At 41.5% G+C, this 22637-nt stretch overlaps 1 protein-coding gene and 1 long non-coding RNA gene across 2 annotated transcripts in view; both read left to right on the plus strand.

Annotated features, from left to right (window-relative positions):
• The first annotated feature begins 329 nt into the window (after positions 1-329).
• On the plus strand, positions 330-3229 carry LOC140273749 (uncharacterized). Its single transcript, XR_011908054.1, has 4 exons — positions 330-419; positions 917-970; positions 1113-1369; positions 3133-3229. It is a non-coding gene; the product is annotated as an uncharacterized lncRNA (long non-coding RNA).
• A 3011-nt stretch (positions 3230-6240) lies between these two features.
• The window catches only part of igf2bp1 (insulin-like growth factor 2 mRNA binding protein 1), a 38449-nt gene continuing 22052 nt past the window's right edge, over positions 6241-22637 (plus strand). Inside the window, exons 1-2 of the mRNA XM_072369336.1 lie at positions 6241-6950; positions 8062-8122. Of these exons, the coding sequence (XP_072225437.1) occupies positions 6776-6950; positions 8062-8122 (236 nt within the window). The 5' untranslated portion in view covers positions 6241-6775. The remainder of the gene's footprint in view (positions 6951-8061; positions 8123-22637) is intronic.

Genomic DNA, 22637 nt, shown 5'->3' on the forward strand with positions numbered 1-22637 from the left:
TTGGGAGGTTTGTTAGTTCCGTCTCCATCCCTCCTTAGAACATGTTATACCTTCTTTTCTTGCTTTACTTTAAATTGACCGGGAAATGTCCCCTATCTGTTAGTGGGGCTTTTTGATCTCTCTATAGTTAATGTCAGATGGAAGATGCTTCTCCATGCATGAAAGAAACTGGGAAAGCCTGCTCCTGTGACACTGCTAACCCTGGAAACAAGCGGCTCCGTTTTTTCACACGTTTCGTCCTGTGTTCGGATGAGTTTCATGTAGCCGGCGGAGCTGTTGGAGTAGTGCCCTCCCCCTCTCCTCCCCTTCCCTCCCCTCTGACTCGCACCATTTTGTGTGTTTGCACAAAGCAACACAAGTCCTCGTGCTGTCCGCGTCATGAAGGAACAGGACTAATATTTTGACCGAGCTCGTGTTCGGTGAGTGTGATTCACATATGGTTAAACTGCATCTTCTTGAATTCGATCCTAATCGTAGCAGTTCGTTGTGAAAAGCAGCCGTTTGAGTGCAGCCTGCGCTGCACGGAGGGCTCCACATCTGTGAAGAACTATATTTAAATAAAGGTTCGCTTTGGGCGCAGATTGCCTACATTGTCCTGGATCGAACAAATAATTCACGTCTTCTTCGTCCTCCATTAAACTGTTTTTTTTTTATGAGACTTTGTGGCTATTAAATTATTATTATTCCACATTTTTAGAGCGATATAAGACATTTCGTTCAGATACGGTTATATTACACACACACATATATATACATATAAATGGAGAACGAGAGAGACAGAGACATATGTTGCACGTCACACTTAACCATTTTTGTACATCATTGAAGCACATCACTCTGTATTCAACAATAAATCCATGAATGAAGTAAAAGCTGAAATTTTCCATTTGAATAACTCTTTATTCCTCATATGAAGCTGAGAGGGCACATCCTGTTTCTGGTGCAGGAAGTCAGATCCACCTGCATTAAGGTACTAACACTTTCACAGTTACCCTTTGAACTACAACACTGAGAAGGAGTCATTGGAAACGTTACATATTTGATCTTATGTTGAGGACAAAAATAGTTTTAAGAATGTTTTTTGTTAAAAAATAGTTGATTTGCTTTGACAGATCTATCCCTGAGAGACTTCAGCCCAATACCAGTAACTCATGCTGTATTCATAGCACATCCATGTAATCTGATGGTGTTACTGTTTGATCAGTGTGGAGACTTTTCTTGTGTATCATCTAGGAACTACTTTTATTCACCAGCATTTACCAAGTCTACTTGGTGACTCCCAGTTTTATTTGCAGTATAACAAAATGAGGCTGCAGATGGAGTCTGAGGAACACATGAATACAGCTGCACTATGAAGCCTCTGTTATAGGTAAGTGAACCACATTCCTACAGGCTATTTTCACCTTGTTGAAAATATCAAATTGCATTACAGAACATGCTGAGACTTTTAATAGGTTACTTTAACGTGTCCTAACTTTGAACAGAACTTCTAGTTGAAGTGTTTTAAATACTTTATTCTCTAGGCTTTTTTTTTTAAAGTCAATATAAAAACAAATAGGGAGCAAAAGATAATAAAAGTATTTCTAAACGTTTTTGACTTAATCAATAAATAGATACATTTTCTAAACTGTGCTCCCTCTACACAACGGTTCATTTCAGAAAGCACAGTAAAGATTCTATAGATTCTTTTCAGTGGTGAAGTTCTCAAATCAAAGTTAAATTCATTTGAAGTGCCAAAGGTTCCTAAAAAACAAACACAAAATCGCTAATCTAGTTAAGAAGAAAATGTCAGAGGTTGTGAAATCTCTAGAAAAGCCTGAGGTAAGATGTCCACCTGCTGTCAGACAAAATAAACCCTCCATCAGCAGAAGACCAGCTGCCATCCAAATCAGTTGAATTTCCCCTTCACGTATAAGCTCCACATGCTAATGAAGGTTTAAAGTGGCAGCTTTTTTTACACAAGATCAACGTTTCAGTTCGGGAACATTTTCAGCTAGCATAGACCTCTGTTCCTTAATATTTCAGAGACAAATATTGTTAATTGAACTCAAATACATTTAGATTAATGAAAAACTTTACTTCTACACTGGAGTGCATTGATATAGACTAAGCAGTGAGTAAAGTTTTACGAGCAGCTAAAAAGTGATGCATCAAAAATGATAATTGTAAGAATGATAATTCTCAGATGGATCTCTCCGTATGTTCATTTAAAAATTCTGGTGCTAATACTTTTACTAAAATATTTTTATGAACGCACAACTCTGTACTAAAGTTAAATATCTGAATGCTTCTTTCAAACATTTTTATCAGTTTGTATTTAGTTCCTAAAATTTGATTCTGTTATTGGCTAATGATTGAACATTATTTTTTATGTATTTTTACATGTAAGCAGGTGGTAGAAGCTGTCTCTGAGTCTGCGTGGATCACATCTGTCTGCTTTTCACAGACAGTGACATTCCATTATTTTCATACAAATACAGCGAATAAATAAGGATTTACATGTTCAGATCATTTGTTGTCCAACTGGTAACATATTTACTAACAGCCCCCAATACCAGTGAAACATTTGGAAACACTTTTCCATATATTTGTGTATGGGTCCAGACGTTTGACTGGTAGAGTGTGCCTGAGCTCATGTTATAAAAGGGCTCAAGGATGAATGCATCACTGGGAGAAAAGATAAAATGATGAGGAATAGCAAACAACCTTCCTGGCGGATGGTGGAGCTCATTCGTCCAGCAGCAGTCTCAGACAGAAAAGTACTCGTATGTGATTCACTTGTGTGTTGTTTTCTCAACATTTGACACAGTCGAGGTAAAACCTGCTGCATCTGCTAAGCAAATAAATGAATGCTGCAAGTTCAGGTGCATGTGTAACACTCAGTAAACTGCGATTTTCCTGAGACATTTTTTAAGGGAGGACCAAAATGGCACACGTGGAACATGTCAGAACATTATGTGTTTTTTTAATAGGCCTAGACTCGTGGGCTTAAGTGTCTCATTTTTTGAGTGGATCTCAGCGTTTCATTTTGATTCATTCTGACGCTGAAACTTTTCTGCCTGAGCATCCTCATTATTCCAACACAGGCTGACTGATGAGGACTTTCTCATTAGAGTTCCGTTTTCTCTGCAGGACAGTGTTGATCCCATGGAAGATCTCCACCTGCTCCTCGGGAACAATGCTGGGACTAGAAAAGGTGCAGAGAGGACAGATCTAAACAGAGGTTTGTCCTGAACAACATGAATGCCACAAAAACCGATTAAAGGCAACATTTCACAAGAATTCCAGTGTTTTTTTTGTTTGTTTTTTTTAAATTTATGTGTGTGTGTTTTTAATAATTTTATACGTTGTTTTTTTCCTCTCACAAAGAGGCCTTTAGTCTGATGAGGGCATTTATCAGTTTGACCTCCTAATCCGTTTGTGGAGCAGCCCACATTTACACCTTAAAGACTATAACTATAACTACATCCTGCTTCTTATGTCTGCTATTCCTTTACTTGATACTCTGACAGCATCATAAACACACTCAAAACCTTTTCCCAACTTTACATTACAGATAGGATGTTCGTTTTTTTTCCATTTCTTAAGTTGTGAATCTAAAGAAAAAACGAACAATTTCTGTTTTTATTTTTAACAGGGCTCCCTCGCCTCCCCAAACAGCTCATTTCTGGGTTGTTTTTTCTTCCATTCAGTGCTCCATGAAGATGATAACATGTGACCTAACAGTTTGGTACAGAAACTGAGCTCAATGAGAAGAGAACAAAGGTGTAAGGATATGGGTTTGAAAAAAACATATTTATTGAATATACACATTTGGTGCTTTTATGGAGGCAAACGTGTGTTTTGACCAAATCAGCCCTGTCTGAATGGTGAATAACTTTCAGGAAAAACAACGATTGGACCTAATGAGGGTTGTGAGGCAGCATGTGGTTGGATGGCATGACCGCCGTCACTGTTCAGTGGCAGTTTCAAAACGGAGACTGAACGCAAGAGCAAGCACAGTCTGAAAAGATATCAGAGTTTAATCATAAAAAAGCAGTCACATCACATTGTGAAGAGACAAAATGACTCCAGAGATTATATCACCTGGAATGTAACGATCTCACTCTACACACAAGTGTGGAGGACAGGTGTGAAAAAGAGACAAGCCCTTGCTCTCTCTCACTCACGCACACACACGCGCGCACACACACACACACACAGAGAAAACACCGTTTGTTCATCAGTAGAAATTAGCTCCACCTCAGGCAGCTCCAACTCTTTATATACTATTGACACATGAGTACATCTAGTAGTAATACATCACTAAACAAGGACAGTGTGAAATCAGTTACACACACATAATAATGCAGGAATAAAACCGAAACTGAACATTTATTGCAATTACTTTAGTAAGTCAATTTTATGGGGGAAAAAATGAGTATGGTGTTTCTCATAAAGACTGCCATTTTCACACCACAAATCTGTTTTTACCGGAATAACGAGGAGAGGAATTCTCAGGTAATCAGGGGTGGGATATATAATTGATTCCTATATCTTGTAACCTTAATCCAAGGGTGTGTTTTGGTGAGCACTTGAGAAAGATTACTTCAGTCCTCTTTCATCTCAGTAAATATGCTGCTGCTGGTCACTGACCCCTGACCACCGTTACCTTTGACCTGTGTGTGTTTATGCATCAGAAAAAGAAGGGAGGGGGCACCTGAGATCATCTTAGTCAAAGAAATGAACTGAATCTGCAGCAGAATGGAAACAGGAAATATAAGTTACACAGCATTACTATGTTTTCTGTGCACTTTGGGCTGCTTAATATAAGAAAGATATTGCTCTAACTGACATAAATCATACTTAGGTTTTCAATGGTGGATATAATATTGAACCCATCTCAATTCCTGATTCCTCCCAAACATGCCTCAGTCTATCCATTTTTTCAGAAACAATACAGCCAAATACTGATATAATTAAACATAACCCCAACTTTGCAAGGAAAACTCTGAACAACTCTGAACTAATTAAGATTATTCTGAATATTTACATTTAATTGCAAAATAAACCTCATACATCCTACAAAAGAGATTCTTTAAATCGGCACACATACGTGTCTTCACCCAACAGGGTTCCAGTATACACACGCTCATGGTTTGGATCCATTTTGTGAAAAGAAGCCATTTTCTAACCAAGCAGAGGCAGGGGAGGAGTGACACGTAACCCCCGGGCGTGTTCATTATGGCAGCACGCACTCAACAGTTTATCAGGGGGAAAGGCAGAGCATTTTCAAGCCAAGGCGTCCAGTCGAAATAATTCCAAACAGGAAAACGTGAGATGGACGCACACAGAACGCCAAACTCAGCTGAAGTCGCGTGTTGGCCAGGCCTTCTGGCACATCACATCACAACCTCCATTTTAAGAGGTTTGGTCTTGTAAGTCGGCGATTGCGCCATACTGTCACTTGCTTTGAACACACAAATTTGCTCTATTAAAAGTAGATGTTAGCATCCCTCCCGTCTCCTGTTTATGGTGTATTCCAACGTCATGTGTCACCTGCTGCAGCCTACTCACCACAGCGAAGATCCTGCCGCTGCCGTGGCCCCACGTCCCTTTAAAACCAAGGCCTATGGGTCCTTCCCGCCCATCAATGCTCTGTAGTGTGAGTACTGAGAGTACCGCCGCCATGGCTGACACCTTTCTTCAGACATACAGTCAATGTGCAGCTGGGCGTCGACAGCCATGAATGAGACCAAGCTTTGACAGTTCAGGCAGCACTGGACCAAAGAACCAGAGCTTCACTTGTGTATCATTCGTACAACTAACTTGCTCAGTATGCATCATATCCATGCTGAGGGCGGGAATAGATTGGGTTCAAAGCTATGGAAGTGGCAGAAAGTGCATTCCCCCGGCCAGTACAGGGCGTGTTGGGCGCAATGAATGGATGAAATTACAGATGGACGCTAAAGGGTCGCCCGTTCTCAATTTAGGCCCACATTGTTGAGTGGCGTTTCAATATAGCTTAATCGTCACCAGCACGAGCAGAAGCACATTAAGCGCATGTGTGTGTGTGCACGGTGTTTAATAAAAGTCCCAGAAGCACACACACTGCAGCCGTACGGCACAGGACAGGGGGAAGGAACCTCCATTTGTGCGTACAAAGACCAGCGAACACTCTTGGATATGAGAGCTTACCCCTCCTCTTCCGCCTCTCTAACCTACTCCAAATAGACCACGTGGTTTCCTCATAGCAAACAAAAAAGGAAAAAACGTGAATTAGAGTCGGTGGAGGGGCGGCGTCACCCCTCTGCCGACAGTAGGCTGAAAGAGGGAAGGGTAGAAAACATTTCTCCTGATCTAGTATCGCCATAGTTTTCCCATTCTTCCAGTCCAGAGGCATCACCAGTGTAGCCAGTCCAACCCACCTCCTCACAGTGCGATAGCGGCTGCTGCTTCACTGCTGGGGCCGGCTGCAAACCAACGGGCTTCATTCCGTCTGCTGCTCCACCACTTCAGGATTAACTCCAACACTTACCGTTTGACTCGACTTCACATTTTTTTATTTCAATTTTCTGTCGATAATTAACTTTAATTTACAATATTTTTTTCTTACTAGTAGATGTTTTGCAATTTTGTGTGATTCCGACTTTCTGTATATGAGTGGAAAGTGTGACCGACTCTTGCTTTACGATCCAATTTAAGAGGAGAAACTTTTTTTTCTGGTTTAACGTTTATTCATTTTTGGCTTTGCTTTGTCGCCTTATTTTTGGATTCTATAACAACTATTTCCATCATGCACAAGCTATACATTGGGAATCTAGGCGACTGCGTGACCGCCGAGGACTTGGAGAAAACCTTTGACGAGCATAAGATCCCATACTCAGGACAGTTTCTCATGAAAAACGGCTATGCGTTTGTGGATTGTCCTGACGACCAATGGGCTATGAAAGCAATCGAGACGTTTTCTGGTGAGTTAAGGTGGACTACTCGCCCCTACGACCCCTCTTGCCGCTGTTCATGTCATTGATTCTATATTTGGAAGCCGTACACGCCGGTGTGCATCGCCGGCTGCATGCTGCACCTTCAGCGGGGTGTCCCAGTTTTACTGCCGGTACACACCTCCATGGCTTCTGCAGAAACGCGCTCGATAAGAATATATTCTCGCAATTATTTACTTGAGAGTAGTTTACTGTATTGTGATGTGTGCAGGGCTACACGCCCATGGGGGTCATTAAAGTTTTGCAGGGGGAGGGACACACGTTGTAGATTACTGTAAAACAGTATCAGTGGCGAATGGAAAGCTCTAATTGGGACCGTTGCAACTTAACACAAGAGATTCGAATTAAATGGGATTTGAGGAAAATGAGCATCTTACTGGCGTTTTGCGTGCTTGCACATCTTGTAGCTTAGACTGAGTAGCTCACTCTCTGGGTTATAGAACGAAGCCTTGCTGCTTCCCCTCCCCCTTTGAGTCGGCACTCCACTATGACAAAGACAGAGAAATATCTTTCCCTGTGTACACACCAAAACAGGCCCGACACCAGCTCTGACCCGGTGCCACCGGGCAGCGGCACCGGCACCCAGCAGTGCTCCTGGGTTCGGCTTCTCAGTGGTGTCTGCTCCACGTAGCCTCATTCTCCTGCTTCCCTAACGCGAGGAGGCAAGGTCGCCATGCCACTAGAGTCGCCCCCACTTCTCCATGAACCATCACGAAACTCCAAAGACATTCTAGTCACACGGCACGTGGGAATAAATATTTTAACTGCCAATCATAGAGTTAAAAACTAAAAGTAAAGAAAAAAGCCGATAGTTGAAACACCATCTGTGAAGGTTATGGTAGGCCATGGTGGGGCACAAAGTGCCTCAGAAGTTTTAGGTCACGTTGGGGTCCTTTCCCTCTGGGATTGTTTAAGGGCGAAGCTGAGAAAAAGTCCAATAATTGTGTTAATAAAAGAAGTGGTTCGTAAAGGGCTCCTCCACCCCAGCTCCCTCCCTGGCCCAGGCCTGCAGCCAGTAAACAGTTAGCATGTAGCGGCACTGTGTTCTCAGTTCCCCGTTCTGTTTCTGTTCTTTGCCCAGGTAAAGTGGAACTTCATGGAAAACGTATTGAGGTTGAACACTCCGTCCCCAAAAAGCAAAGGTACTGTAACACCTTCAGCACTTTTATCCCCCTCCTCATCCTCTCTTCCATCCCTTCCATGTGTTGCATCACCTTGTCCAGGCCCTTGAAAACGGCTACTTCTCTGCTTAATCGGCAGCGAGTGTTGTAATGTCTAAAGCAGTGAAATTATACGACTGCCATGTGATCTGAAGGCTTCTGGGGGCTGAGTGAGCCGTGTGAGGTCGGCCATTGCTGAGGAACGCAGCCGGAGTTATTCCACGTCACTTTAAAAATCTCGTGTTGATTGAGTGGCACAGAAATAATCTGCTGAGCAAAGTCACCACATTGGCCTGTTACAGCAGAAGAAGTCAGTTTTTAATCTGCCTGCCTCATTTTTCTAATTCACTGGGCAAATATTCTTCATTTGTTTGGGAAACAGCATTGTTACTTTTGATGACTTTTTGGGATGGATTGATATACCCTTTCTTATTCACCAAAGGGACACATACCCACTATTTTAGGTAGTTTTAGACTAACTTGATTAGGTGTGTTTTAGGTGTTCAGATTACAGTCATCTCTGGCTGCAAATTAGTTTCTATTATATTATTACTATTATTGACAAGAATCCACGTTAGATGTAGAATGCGGATTATTTGTCTGTAATTTCAGGATTTTTCTTTTGCACATAAACACGCTCCACACCGTGTAGTTCTGCTATTTTAATGTTGAGTTGTTAGAAAATGTCCAAACTGGCCTGCAGAACTTCCTCGGCACTCTGACTCAGTTGTGTCCTCACAATAATTAGGCTAGCTAATATTTCTGGTTGACGGACGTCTATTGTAATATTCTGAGAAAAACTCGGTTTGCTGCATTGTGAAGCCGAGCTAATATCAGTGGTCTAAATGCAAGTGGGAGCTCTTTAACTTACTGGAGACTGTTGTGGCTCAGCTGCGTTGAACCAGACTTGAAGTGCTTTTAACGGTATTAAGGAATTCGCTTATAGCCCATCATTCATGCCTGTAACCTTTGGCACAGATACGAGATGAGCACAGTGCACAGCACCGCCATTTGGCTTCATGTGTGCACGTATGAGTGAGTTCTCTGGTCTGACTGTTCAGTGAGGGCTGCTTTCACTGGTGGCCTTGAAGGAGTGATCAGTGTTGATGTGATAGCTGATTTATTTTTGGTGTATTCTTGAATAAGGCTTCGTACTCACACTGGAAGTGTGTTTGGGCGCCCGCTCAGCTGCCGTAGCGCACAATAGAAATGTTGCAACATGTCTGGAGCACAAAAAGACGAGCAACTGAGTGGCATTGGGCAAGAAGGCCGAATCTCGGAACTTAACTTGCTCAGGGAACAACATGGCAGCGGGCTGTAATGGCCTCAGACCTCCCACCAGTCGGTGCATTATTCTGTGTCTGCGTTGCACGAGGAGAGCCCCACACCTTCATAATGATAACCTTGAAGAGACATGATTTTAAAGATGATTTGCGAGTTGGGGGCCACGGTGGGTGAGAGCCCGCAACACGTGGTGCGTGCTCGCAGAGGAGTCGCTTCATGTGAGGCAATGAAGGCAAAATGGCGAAGCTTTGCATAAAGCTGAAGCTGCGAGCAGCGTTTCCCTTCACGTTGTGTTCCTGTGGGTCTCCTCCTCGCCTCACGCACCGTTCAGCATTACAACAGGCCCAGTTCAATTGTTGGCGTGTCCGTGCTTGAGTTAATTAGGCAGGAAATGGTTAATATCTAATTTCATAATTTTTGGGAGCCTCTCTCAAAATGGCCGTTCATACACTCAGCCAGCAAGAGCCCCTTCATCCAAATGTTGTCACAAATCTTTGTTAAAATATTCATAGACCTGTGTAAACGCACTCACACGCGCATGCATGTTCAACACAGATTTGTATTAATAGCAGCTCTATTGACGTTAAGATTTAGTGAATTTTTCCAACATGCTAGTTGTCAAGCAGCAATAAGCTATTTATTACTCCGGGTTGTCTTTGCTTTTTGACGACGTATTTTTTTGTGAATGGGGGGGGGGGGGTTAAACTTCTACTTGATATCTTTTGAATATTTCTCCTTTTTAATGTGAGCTGAATGCAAGCTTCCAGCGGTGCTCTGACTGTGTGTGTGTGTGTGTGTGTGTGTGGGGGGGGGGGGGGGGGGGGTGTTTCACTGCAGTCCGTGAAGAAGCCATGTTAAAACTTATTTCAGGAATATATTTAAACGACATAAAGTTGCCTTGACTCAGTTTTCTCTGGAATGGAACATCGAAAGAGGTGTGTGTTCCTGTTGGCTGTTTAGAGGGAACTGACCCTTACCCCGGGGGGAGGGGCAGCTCGCTTTCTAGGAGAGTAAGAGTTCAATTCCTTCTCCTTCTATTCAGCAAGTATCAGTGCTGAATAACTTGTTAGCTACGGGAGGCGCCTGCCCCTGACCCCTGACCATGTTATTCACATGGAGGTTGTGTGTGTGTGTGTGTGTGTGTGTGTGTGTGTGTGTGTGTTTTTATATTTATGGAAATAGAGTTTTACATTTCTGAAACAGTCATAGTATTCATCAGGAAGTTGCTTGGAATGTGTGTCAGGCTGCAGAGAGTGTGTGGAAGGTAGTGGTGTGAAGAGGGGAAAGAGTCGGGAGAGAGGGGGCTGGACTGTGTGTGTGTGTGTGTGTGTGTGTGTGTGCGTGTGCGTGTGCGCTTGCTGGTGGTGGAACTCTTAGAGGAAGCAAACCAGTCTGCGTGGAGACAAAAAATGTATAGAATCTCTATTGTGAGTGTAAAGCAACCCCCAACAAACGTCCCTGTAAAACTGAACCATTACTGACTGTATAGTGAAAGGTGAGGGTGGACGGACAAGCTAAACATGTGTGTGTGTGTCTACATATATGTGTGTGTGTGTATATATATATATATATATATGTGTGTGTGTACACGTGTGTTTATTTGTTTATTTATATATATATATATATATATATATATTAGTTGGCGTGTGTGTGCCTCAGATTTCATTAAACCAGCCTGTCAGCAAAATCCCATTTTCCTGCAGCAATCACGCCACTTTAACTATTAATAGTCTTTTTTTTTTTTTAAATATACATATATATTTTTTTCCAAAATTCATAAATTCCTCCCATCTTAATGTTTGGGATCTATCCAGAGAGTATGGAAAGTAATACATTTTCTTTTCATTATTTGGTTAATCTTTTCAGCTTCGTACCAGTAGTAAGTTGATCAATAGTAGAATATTTGACATGACATTACCCCAGTTCATTTTCCTCCGTTCATTTCCCAGTGCTGCCTCGCCCCATTCAGGGTCAAAGTGGGGCTGCAGCCTGTCCCAGCTGCCATCTAGCAAGGGGGGGAGTACACCCTGGACACGTCATCTGTCCACCACTTCACCATAATATTTATTTTAATCTCTTTCTAAATTTCCTTGAATAAATGTCTTGTCTTCATTGGCTCAGTTGAGTCCCCTTTTCTTTCCATGTAGATTTGCTTGTTGGATTTCTTACTGTAGATTTTTCACACAGCTAAAGCTCGTCTCACTGTTGAAATACCTCTGCACTCCATACTGGAGCAAAGTGCCATGCAGCATTGAAAAAATGTAGAGCATTCTAATTTATTGCTCGTTGTAGGGCTTGATGAGAAATTTACCTTTTTAGTTTCTTGGTTCTGTGTATTATTTCTCACTTTTTCTAATAATTACTTTCACACTAAAAAGGTCTTCTTCTTTTAAAAGGAAAAATATGATGCCAGCAAATTCTTACGGCTGCTGAATACTAGCATGCTGTTTTCCAAGAGTATGCGTGCATGCATTCAGTAGGGAGACCATTCATCCATCCGCTGACTTTTTCCTTGTGTCCTCCTCTCCGCATTTCCAGTACTGTCATACCCTTTGTATGGAACACCATGAACATGTATTTGGCTTTTTTAAATTTGGGTATACCTTCCTAAAACAATGTGATTGACTCCTCTCTCCATTGCCAGAATCACCATGGTTACCCTTACTGCGCTGGTAGCTACAATTAGATTATTGCTTTCAGTGACAACCCAGCAGACTACTGAAACATGAAGGCTGTGACTGTCTTACAGGCTGACTTGGAGCACAGTTACAGTTTAGAATGATTTATTGACAAAAATAGGTAATTTCTAACTGGTCCACGGGAATCAGTGGCCCACTGCACGGCTGAGAGGGAGCTGCCAGTTGCTGTGCAGATTGGTAAAATGAATCCATCATGTCTGTTTTTAGTTTTTTGCCTGTTGGCTGGTGTTTCTGTCGGTTTTGAAGTCTCCGTTACAGTCGGTACAATCCATGTGCTTTGAAGACTTGCTTTAGTGCTGCGCTCACTCTTGCAGTCTTGTGTGCAGCTCACTCAGGAAAAGTGATTGTCTATCTGGGTTGTTATGTTTACACGATTGCTTCCGATTGGAAATCTGCCTGACTACTGTTTTCAGTACTTGTGGGACTGAATGTAGATCCTTCTCCAGTGTAGAGAAGTACCAAATGGTGGTGAGTTGTCGGTGTTTTTTTGGTCCAATGTGGAAAAAGGCTTCTGTATGTGACAGAAGCTGTCACATTGTTGATGTCAGAATTTTCAAACCATCTCAGTGCAGTCACCGTTACTGTTGGTCAAGCTTGAAATGTTAACCCATCTGTTGTTCTAACTACACTGTGTGAAGATCATGGTATAATTAAACAGTTCAGGAAGGGTTTGATGGATAAACTCCATCAACAAACTGTTTGCAGTTTAACTTCCACATGACACCAGATTGTAATAGTTGAAAGTTAAGCAACTGGGAATTTTCTCACAATCTTTTATGGTATTACATATTCGAATCTGCTTTTCAGCTGTAGAGTGGAGCCCTGATTGCGTCATGGGGAAACAGATCGAACAGCTGAGCTTGTAGCATCAAGGTGTAAAATCTGGTCTGAAAGTTAAGCCCATGTTAGAACAAAAGGAAGTGCGTTAACTATGTAGACTTCAGTATTTGTATTCCCAAGAGACTTGAACCTGTAGGTTTGGGAAGTTGGGAATCATACCAGCAACCTTCCAACTGAAGGGCAACTGCTCTACCTCTTGAGCTCCAGAAGCCCCCTGCAACAGCTGTTTAGGGTAGCAACCTCCACACTGGATGCAGAAATGATGGGAAGCGTTCAGCTGAAAATGAGTAATGTGCTATGGGCTGTTGGGTTGATTTCCTGAACACTCCGGAACACGTTAGTGCTTCCCTCACCATGAATGAACAGCTAGACCCGGGGCCTGTACTATGAAGCAGGATTAGTGGTTTAGTGACTCTGAGACTCGTTCCTGATGACTTTTGAAGACTTGAAACTACCATTATTTTATTTTAGAAGTCATCCCCAAATTAGAAATGATTAACTTTTCTCCTAAAGTCAGTGCGTAGTGTATCAAACTCACTAAATTGCATCCAGGATGTCTGTAGCTTCATGTTGCTTTAAAACTAGTCAAGCTAAAAGCACTGGAAAAGTAAAATCCTTTCTATATCATTTAGAGCCTGGATGAATCCAAATGAACTAAGACATTTACATCAATCGAACTGACTGCTTTTAATCAATTTTCTGTTATGTAAACTATAACAGCCAGTGTTAGATTGAAACTTTCTCCCAAAAACACAAATGCACCACATTCATCAAACAAAATCTTTGCATCACTGCTATGAGGTGAAATTTGTTATGATATGAATTGAATTGAACTGAATTAAAATGCACAGTCCTACATCATCAGATGTAGATGATCGTGTTTACAGTGCCGGTAATATTGATCAGATTAATTTATACATTGACATAGTTGGCATTCTTTTTCTTTTGGTCATCTTTCCTTTCTGCTTTGACTGCAGCAGCTGTGTTACTTTCAGTCTGATAGACATGTAAAATTGTGATTGGTCAGCTGAAGCCCGATCCGTCCGTTTTACATGAACATGTACTGCTTAGCTGTAGCCTATCTCTGTTGAAAGGGTTAGTTAAGCCAGGTCATCTAAAGATACCCCGGATATGTCGAACCAGCTTCGTTCTACAGAACAGGCTCCTCGTATAGAACCATTGTGCTCTTCTTTTTGACCAGTAGTAGTGTTGTCATTTAAATACTATGTTTTGCATATGATGGTGGAAATAAATGTGTACTCGTGACAGTGGAATGGAACATGAATTAATCAATTTCTGGAATATTTTGGCTACTTCCTGTGAAAGAGTTCTTTGAGAAAAACAGCTTTGTGACTTTACTCCTCCCGCATCCTCCTGACCTGTTCACACCCAAACCTCCACCTAAATGCACATGGAGTCTCACCTGAGACCCGTGTGTGCTCCATAAAACACTATATTAAATATCCCCTCTTGGGCAGTGCCTCTAGTGCACCTGTTGGTTTAAAAAAAACAAAAAAAAAAACAGACCTGATGATGAGTTTAAACATGCATGGAGGCAGCACACACACTCGCTGTTTGCCTTGTGTTCCTGTGTGATGGAGAGGGTTGCCCTGTGAGGTTTTGGGCAGCACTAGGACAAATGGGGACTGGGTAAGGGTCGATGTCTGGAACCAGACCAAAAAGGTCAGCTGAATCTCACTGACTGTTATGAAAACCTGCTAATGAACATGAGCCAAACCTTGGTTTTATTTTGTGGTGTGATTGCTGTGGAACGATGTTGAGACTGACATTCCAACATCTCTTACTGCAAACACCGTTAAATAGTGAAGACTGCTCCGAATTCTGGGTGCCATCATTCATTTAGTAAAAAGACATGCAAGTCTTAGCAGCGGAAAGGGATTTTTAGTCGGATGTAACTCAAATGCACCCGCTCAGTTGTGTGTCAGTGAAAAGGAACCGGGCTAGTAGCTCGGTGAGGTATTGGTGTTCAGCGCAGGATTTTCTGTATCATGAAGCACTGTGACTTACTCTGGAAACATAACTTGCTCTGGAACAGGTTAGGTTTAGAATTAAGAGCTCAACACACGTAAAAGCTCCACCTCCCGACCAATCGCTGCTCTTAGAAAATGAAGAACATGAAATAGATGTGGGTGTGCTAACAGTGAGAGTCTCTGTCCAACTACTGTGGCTCTCCCTCGGAGCCGTCTTTATTATAGATGTGTCAGCCAGAGGGAATGTTTCTGTAGAACAAGGATGGATTCCTCTAAAGCTTGTTCCTGCTGACTTTTGAAGATTTGGAACCAGCTTGTATTACTTTATTAGTCAAAATCATCACTGAAATGTAAAATATTTCCCTGTCTGTTTCTCATTCATTATGAGTCTTCAGTGCATCAAACTATCAGTCTGTTTGTAGGTTCATGTGTTTTAAGAATGAGTTTATATGTTCAGACCTTTCCAGAAAGCTGTTCTACATCTCTTATGTTTATTCTATATTTGGTGCAAAGTTTTTTTGAACAGCCAGAATAAGACTGAAACCTACTCCATGGATACATCGGTATTACGTTGGTTCGGTAAAATACAGAATCACAAATCAATCGGATCTACTTGTGCTTGAATGACGTGGCAGCGACATTGATCAGGTTATTAATTATGCGTTCACATTGTTGGCTGCTGGATGTTTTTTTTCTTGGTAATTTGGTCACTAGAATTGCAAGAAATTTTAGATTTTGATGGGATTAGTATATTCATTACAATTTAAAACATTTGTAATTACTAAACTCGCTCCAGCAGGAGCTAAATGCTTATCTATCCTCAGCCTTATTTGTTATCAAGTCAATAATAAAGAAAATAAATAATTATAATATTTTATTGTAACAAAGAGCTGTGCTCTTTGTTTTCCTTTTACTGTTACATAAAGTGTGCAACTTTAAAGCTGCCCCCCCCCCCCCCCCCCCCCCCCCCCCCAGCACTGGAGGGAGGGAGAAGCAAGCTGTTTGGATTTCCTCCTCTGTGACTGCTGGCAAACAGGAGGGGGAGGGGGGCAGTGGGTGGAGGGAGCGAGGGGGTGCGACCAATCGTCTGGCAGGAGACAGGAGGAGTTGATAGGTCCTTCCTCCCTGCCCACACACATGCTGACTTTCTGTGTTCATACTCCATTCTCCAGTTTTCACCTCTTTGGTACAGTATGTTCGCTCTCTTTCGTTTTTCCACCCTTTGTCACTGTCTCTTGGCATGTTGCCATGTTCTCTGCACCACGCCAACTTTCCACAAATCGAGACTAAGTGATAGAAATGTGAGCAGACAGATGAGGAGACTGGAAGAAAGATGCATGTGTTTTATATTTTCCCTGCATTTCTGCAGTATTCTGCTCTGCTGCGACGTCTGTGGTACCATGAATGTATTCCGTGGCGCGTCCCCTTCTTCACTTAAACTATCAGCTGTCTTTAGGTCGGGGACAGACAGCTGCGCTTGTCAGTGCTAGCTGCTGTTGTTGTTACTAACATAAAAGAGTCGAGGCAGCCCAAATGCATTTCTCTGTCACTCAGTCCAGCACAGCTTTAAAGGCAGACATGTAGATGATTCTCACTGCATTCTAAACTTGTGTAGATGTCATAAAAACATCTCAATACTTACATCATGTTGTCCAACAGAAATGTCATGCTTGTGAGATGTGATGATTGAATAAAATGTATTCACTAGATTTCTTTTTTTTTTTTCTGCATGATGCATTCTTGAATATGACAAACAGTTACAGAATTTTTAGAACCCATAGTTGATCATATTGATCCACTAATTGCTATCTTTAGTAAGCAGAACCTCTGGCCTGAGCTACTCTGCATTGTCAGCCCTTTTCAGAGGAAAAAAAAGAAAAACCCTGCATTTAGTTATTTTCTTCCAGGTTTTGTGATCATTTAAGTTTCAGTAATTAACCAAATGACTTCTTCCACCACTGACTTTGACTTGCTGTGTTTTTGCTATGAGCAGGAAGTGTGGATTCTGTCCTTTATTTCATTGCAGTGTCGTCACATGTATGGATGGGAAATGTGTTGGCCACACTGCACAGGAGGAAGGATTGTGTTTCATGTGTTATTGACTCTCTCTCTCTCTCTCTCTCTCTCTATCATCTTGATTTTAGGTGTATAATTTGTGACTGGTCTTGGTTTGCAGGCTGCTTTTATTACTGTGTCCGTCGGTGCATTCATTGTACTGCTGTGAGCTGTTTGTCTATGAAGTCCTTTTGTGGTATATGGAATCGTCTCGTTTTATAAATTGTAAAAGTGTAAATTCCTCTTTCGCTGTGTGTTGTTTTTGATAGCATACACACACACACACACACACACATATATATATTTTGCTCACCAAAAATAAATTGCAGACACATCTGGGTACAGAAATGACACACGAGTAGGAATGGAAGTGGGGGAGGGGGCATCGGAAGGGATGAAGACAAAGAAGGGAGGAGGGTGGAGGCCTGTTGGTTGAGGCCCAGGGGTTGGGTTTGCATGCTGGTTGGGGGGTTGTGCTTATATACGTGTGTGTGTGGTTGTGTATATGCACATGCACACAGTCGAGATGGTACACTGACAGATTTTTTTCTGACTGAATTTTCACAACTATAGAATGTGTCCCATCTCTGTGTGACATTGTAGGTCTGGTACAAGCTGGAATCAGATAATTCGGAAAAATGTCTTACTTTGTGTGGACACGTCTATGTTTCCAGCCATTCATTATTTTCTGTTCACCTGTGTCCCATTAGTCCCTGAGTATTTACAGTCGAATCCTTCTACTCGTGCTTTGCCAGTTGGATTGTTTGTTCTGCTGATTACCTGACTAAGATTCCAGGGTCCAGGTGCATGAAACTGTATGTAGATACAAAACCAGAAATATGCGTATACATTTTTTTCCCACAGATTTATAAAGTCCTGTACATGTATAATCCTCTTTTAGAAATCTCATTCTTTATGAAACTATAAGCACGTGCAGAAACCTGATTTCCTCTGCCATATTTAGCATGAATGGATGCAGACACTCCCCTTATATTTCACTTGCATATCAAGACATAATTTTCACCTCAAAAAATAAAAACGACAGCAAAGAAGACGCAGTTTTACTGAAAATAAAAGTCATCAGTGAAGCGGAGAAAAGGGTTCTGTAATCAGGAACAGAGCAAATTATTGGTCGGCTGAATTTAAAAAGTAACAAGTGATCAGCTCTTCAGAGCAAACGACCCTGTAGAGGTAAAAAGAAATGGTGGGATTATAAAGCAGCAGCCAAAAACGCTCACACATCACATCAGACTGCAGAGGAGGACCTACTACTGTTTTATCTGCAGCAGAGGAACACACAGCCTGCACACTACACAGTCTGTGTGGAGGTGATGAGGAGACTCACATGTACAGATGCATCATGGGATATCTGTGGAAGCCTCTGAGCCAGTCTGCTGCCAGAAAATCAGAAGCACCTCTAAACACTCGACTTGTTTTCAGCAGTGAGGTCTTCCACAGCCTTTACGCAGTAATTTATAGCCCCCACAGTTACTGTAACGATGAGTGCGCCGTGAAATGTGATGACGAGAAACGAAACAAGAAAACAATCGCTATCTTCCACAGCAACTTCTGTTTTTTATGCTAACCTATGAGGCCTCTTTTTCTAGTTTCTACCTCATATCAGGGTGACATTACTACGAAAACATGCGTATGTGTGTTCTGAAGACTGTCAGAGGTGTGCACATTCTTTCTTTCTAAATACCCTCACGGATGCCATTTTACTAGTTTCTATGGTTACATGTGAACACAACACATTATGACTAAACTTAGTCACTTTCAGGTTGACTTTGAAAAATAACTTCACATGTAATCATGCAAGTTCTGAAATGAAAGAATAGGCTTTAAGAACAGCCTTTGTTTTATTGCTCAGAACACTGACCTGTGGAAAGCCTGCAGGAGAAGAGCATGAATCAAAAATGATTTTGAATGGTTAGTTTCACACCATTAGATGTGGTTCTTCAGTGCTTGGAATGAGATTTTGAGTTGCATTCTTAATGTGTGAACTGTTCATTTTTTGTTATTACACAGCACAGTATAGTTTGACTCGGGATGGCTCTTCCCTCCTCTGTTTTCCACTACAGACAGTATCCCCTCTCTGTGGGCAGGATCAGCTGTTTAGATCATCTGCTTAGATCAGAAAGACTGAGCGTCATGCACACAATACGCAACATTGTGATTTATCTTGTAAGGTGTGTGCCACAGTTTTAAACAACAGTTCAGAACAAGCGTGCCTGTGTGCATGTGGCTGCAGAGAGCTGTTGACGCCCACAGGGGGATGGCTCTGTCTGACCAATCAGTCTGCAGTGTTTTCATGTCGTCACACAGTGTCGGCTTGCCCCGGTGCCTCAGCTCAGGTGTAGACAGGGTGCATGGAAGCAAACAGATGAATGTGCGCATCCCTGTGGGCAGTCGCAGCATTAGATGAATGTACATTATTGACTGTAAATTCTTGTTGCCTCAGTAATGTGACGTGTACGGCATCGTAAAAGACTTGTGTAAAATATTTCTGAGTGGTCAGAGTGTTGGTTGTGTTGCTGCAGGATCTGCAGCATGGTGGTGAAGTGACTTTCAGCAGTCTCTCTGTAATGATGCCAGGTTTCAATCAACCAATCTTTATTTCTAAAGCTGATGCCGTATTTAACAGAAATCACACCTGCTGTACTGAACAACTTTAACCATCATTGTCAGGAAGAGTGATCTCAGTTTCTGATTCAAGATCATTTTACTGTCACTTAGAGTGGGAGTAAAGTGAAATTTCTAACAATGGAATCAGCCAGCTACTGTTGCAGAGTGGGCTGCTGTCATACTTCTAAGCCTAATATAGAAAAATATCATTGATATCATGTTTTTACCTATTAAAAAAAAAAAAAAAAAAAGACAAATCTGCATGGAGGGGAATCCTCATGCTTATATTCATGTTCCCTGTGTAGCTTTAAAAGAGCTTATGACACAGTTTTATGTTTTGAGGCCCAGTATAGAGACTTTGCTGCCTTGTGGGACCTCAGTCCACTCTTGTACTGGCTTGGTTCCACAATCTTCTTCTGCGCTTGGCAACAGGCTGTGAGTCCCTTGGAATTTTAAACCATTTCCATCACTTTCACACTATTGGTAAAGTTTGTGTTTAGGAGCTGGACCCTGGCAAACAGTTGAGAGTTGTGTCCTGCCCCCCAGGTGCTCACAAACCTCCCCTGTGGAGACATGACACCAAAACGAAAAAGGCAAGCGGTACCATCCCTGTACAAACTGGACTACACTACATTTAGTTTCTATTGTTATTCTCCAATGTTTTAATAGCTTGTTCTTTATTTTAGTACCTGTTTTATCTGAAAAGCACTTTGTAATGTGACATTAAAAAGGCCTGTAAAGATGAGGCGTGATTATATTGTATTATTTATGAACAGAGATGAACGATGCAAAAAGTAGTTATTTTTCGGCTTGTGTAAGTTTTCAGACTGAAAGTTTGCGTAGAGATGCAGATTAAGGAAGAATAGCAGGAAATAGCATCATTCAAAGCTAGTAAAGCCTTATAAGAAGTGAAAAAAAAACTTCCTATGAAAGTTTTCTTTAACTTCAATTTTGTGAATATAGATTTAATATATATTTTATATGAATATAGTGCATTTGAACTCCCATCAAATGCACTGGATGTTTCTTTTCATCGGGCCTTGCTGTGTGTTCATGGATGTAAAGCTAAACTGATAGCAGACATTTTCCTCCAGCTCCTCCACTTCCACCTCTGTCCTCCAAGAACAGCATATAAAGCATGAGACAAAAAGGATAAAGCTGTACTTAATCTATGAAATAAAATAGAGTAGCTACAGTGAACCAGCAAAAAAACATTGATTTAGCATCATCAAATCCCATGCTACCCTTACGAACAATTATTAATTATTTATTACTCTTTTAATGAGTCTTCTAAGATAAAAACTAATTTCACATATTGCAGAAGATTTTTTTATTAATGCGTCTATACAACTCTAAAGAGGTGTGTGTGAGTGAGAGAAGCAGGCAGGCAGAGAGCTGAATTCTTGACATTTTTTCAGCAGTGAAGTAAAAGAAATTGAAGATTAAGGAACCTATGGGGCACGCATGCTTCTCATTGGCTGGGCTCCGGTTTGGTGGGAGGAGTTTCTGTAGCTGCTGTGTGCTATAGAACCATAGACATCTGTTGTTCCTTGCTTCTTCTTCTCCTGCATGCTGTGTGTAAACTGCCAGCCTACCTGCAGATAATTGTTTATGGTCTATCCTCCTATGGTCTCAGTCTTTGTAGAAGTGTTGAGAATCAGTTTCTCCACAAAAGAAGCTTTTATTTGTTGCATATTTTGAATGGGGAAAAAATGGCTAATTGACAGAGCACTTATGGGCCGCGACTCTCGCTTGCGTTCAGAAAGGGTTCCAGCCTGCTTTCGTTTGATCAGTCGGTGAACAGGCGCGCTCTCACTGCTCATGTTGTTTTGTAAAAGGAAGAGCTGCGCAACATTTTTATCTGATTTTGTCTGAATATTAAACACCTTTAGACATCTCAATAACGGATATGTAGAAGAATTGTCACTGTTTTGAACAAAAGCTGAGAATACAGAGGACCTCAAAATACCGATCAAATAACAGGAGCTGCACCAATATCGGTCGTCATGTCCTTAATTACGCTGAAAAGGAAACGATATTATTCAAACAAATGCATCAACAGGACGTTGTCATGGGCAGCAGGTTAGATATGGCTGACCGCTGTTATAAAAAGGCAACATTTATTTACTGTAAAAGATTGTAAAGTTGGAGAGCTCCTACACTGCTGTTCACATAACAATGATTTTCTTTGACTGGATACAGCCACACATACAAAGAATCCGAGGCCGTTTTGATCTGGAGCTGCTGGAAATAAAAAACCGTATGAACACTTGTATCATACATCTGCCATGCAGCTCTCAGATTAATGCACCTACTGTGAGAAGTGTATCTGTATTTACATGTTTGACTTTCCAGCATCCCTGCTTCATTTCAGTTTTGTGTTTGAGACTATTCTTTGAGAGCTTAAATTACTTTTATTTTTATGGTTGTGATGTGCAACAGATTAACTGTGTGGAAAAAATGTATTTTATTTTTTTGGCCACAGCATGAATACTTCTGTACATACATGTCTGTATATTCTACTCCGTAAAAATGACAGTTTAAGTTGAGGAAGGTGTGTTCAGTTGGCTGCAGTTTGGAACTTGTGTAGCCAGGTTTATGAAGGAGACGACAGCAGCAGTATGTCTGCCTGAAAGATGACGGCTGATAGAAAACAGTCGTGTCCTTTTCCCCTGGCTTTGATCAGCAGTTAATAAAACTGATCAGCACTGTATGAACAGGTAGATTAAAAAAAAAAAAAACATTTTACACTTTAGATAGGATTTTTGGAAATTGTGTGAAATAAATTGTGATTTTATATGTAGCTGACTAATTTCCAGTGAGTTTGAACCAAACTAAAAGCCAATGCATTTCTATTAAATGGCTAAGCTCAAAGACAGCACTTTTCCAGTCGAACCCCCTTTTGGGTATGTTTTCCTGACTAATTGTGTACTTTGATCAGACTCTCCTCCTGACGGGTCTAAAGTAAGGGGATACGGCATGTACGGCTATGAGTTGTATCTG

The sequence above is a fragment of the Leuresthes tenuis genome, unplaced genomic scaffold (genome assembly GCF_036924035.1).
Source record: "Leuresthes tenuis unplaced genomic scaffold, fLeuTen1.0.hap1 SCAF_17, whole genome shotgun sequence".
NCBI lineage: Eukaryota > Metazoa > Chordata > Actinopteri > Atheriniformes > Atherinopsidae > Leuresthes > Leuresthes tenuis.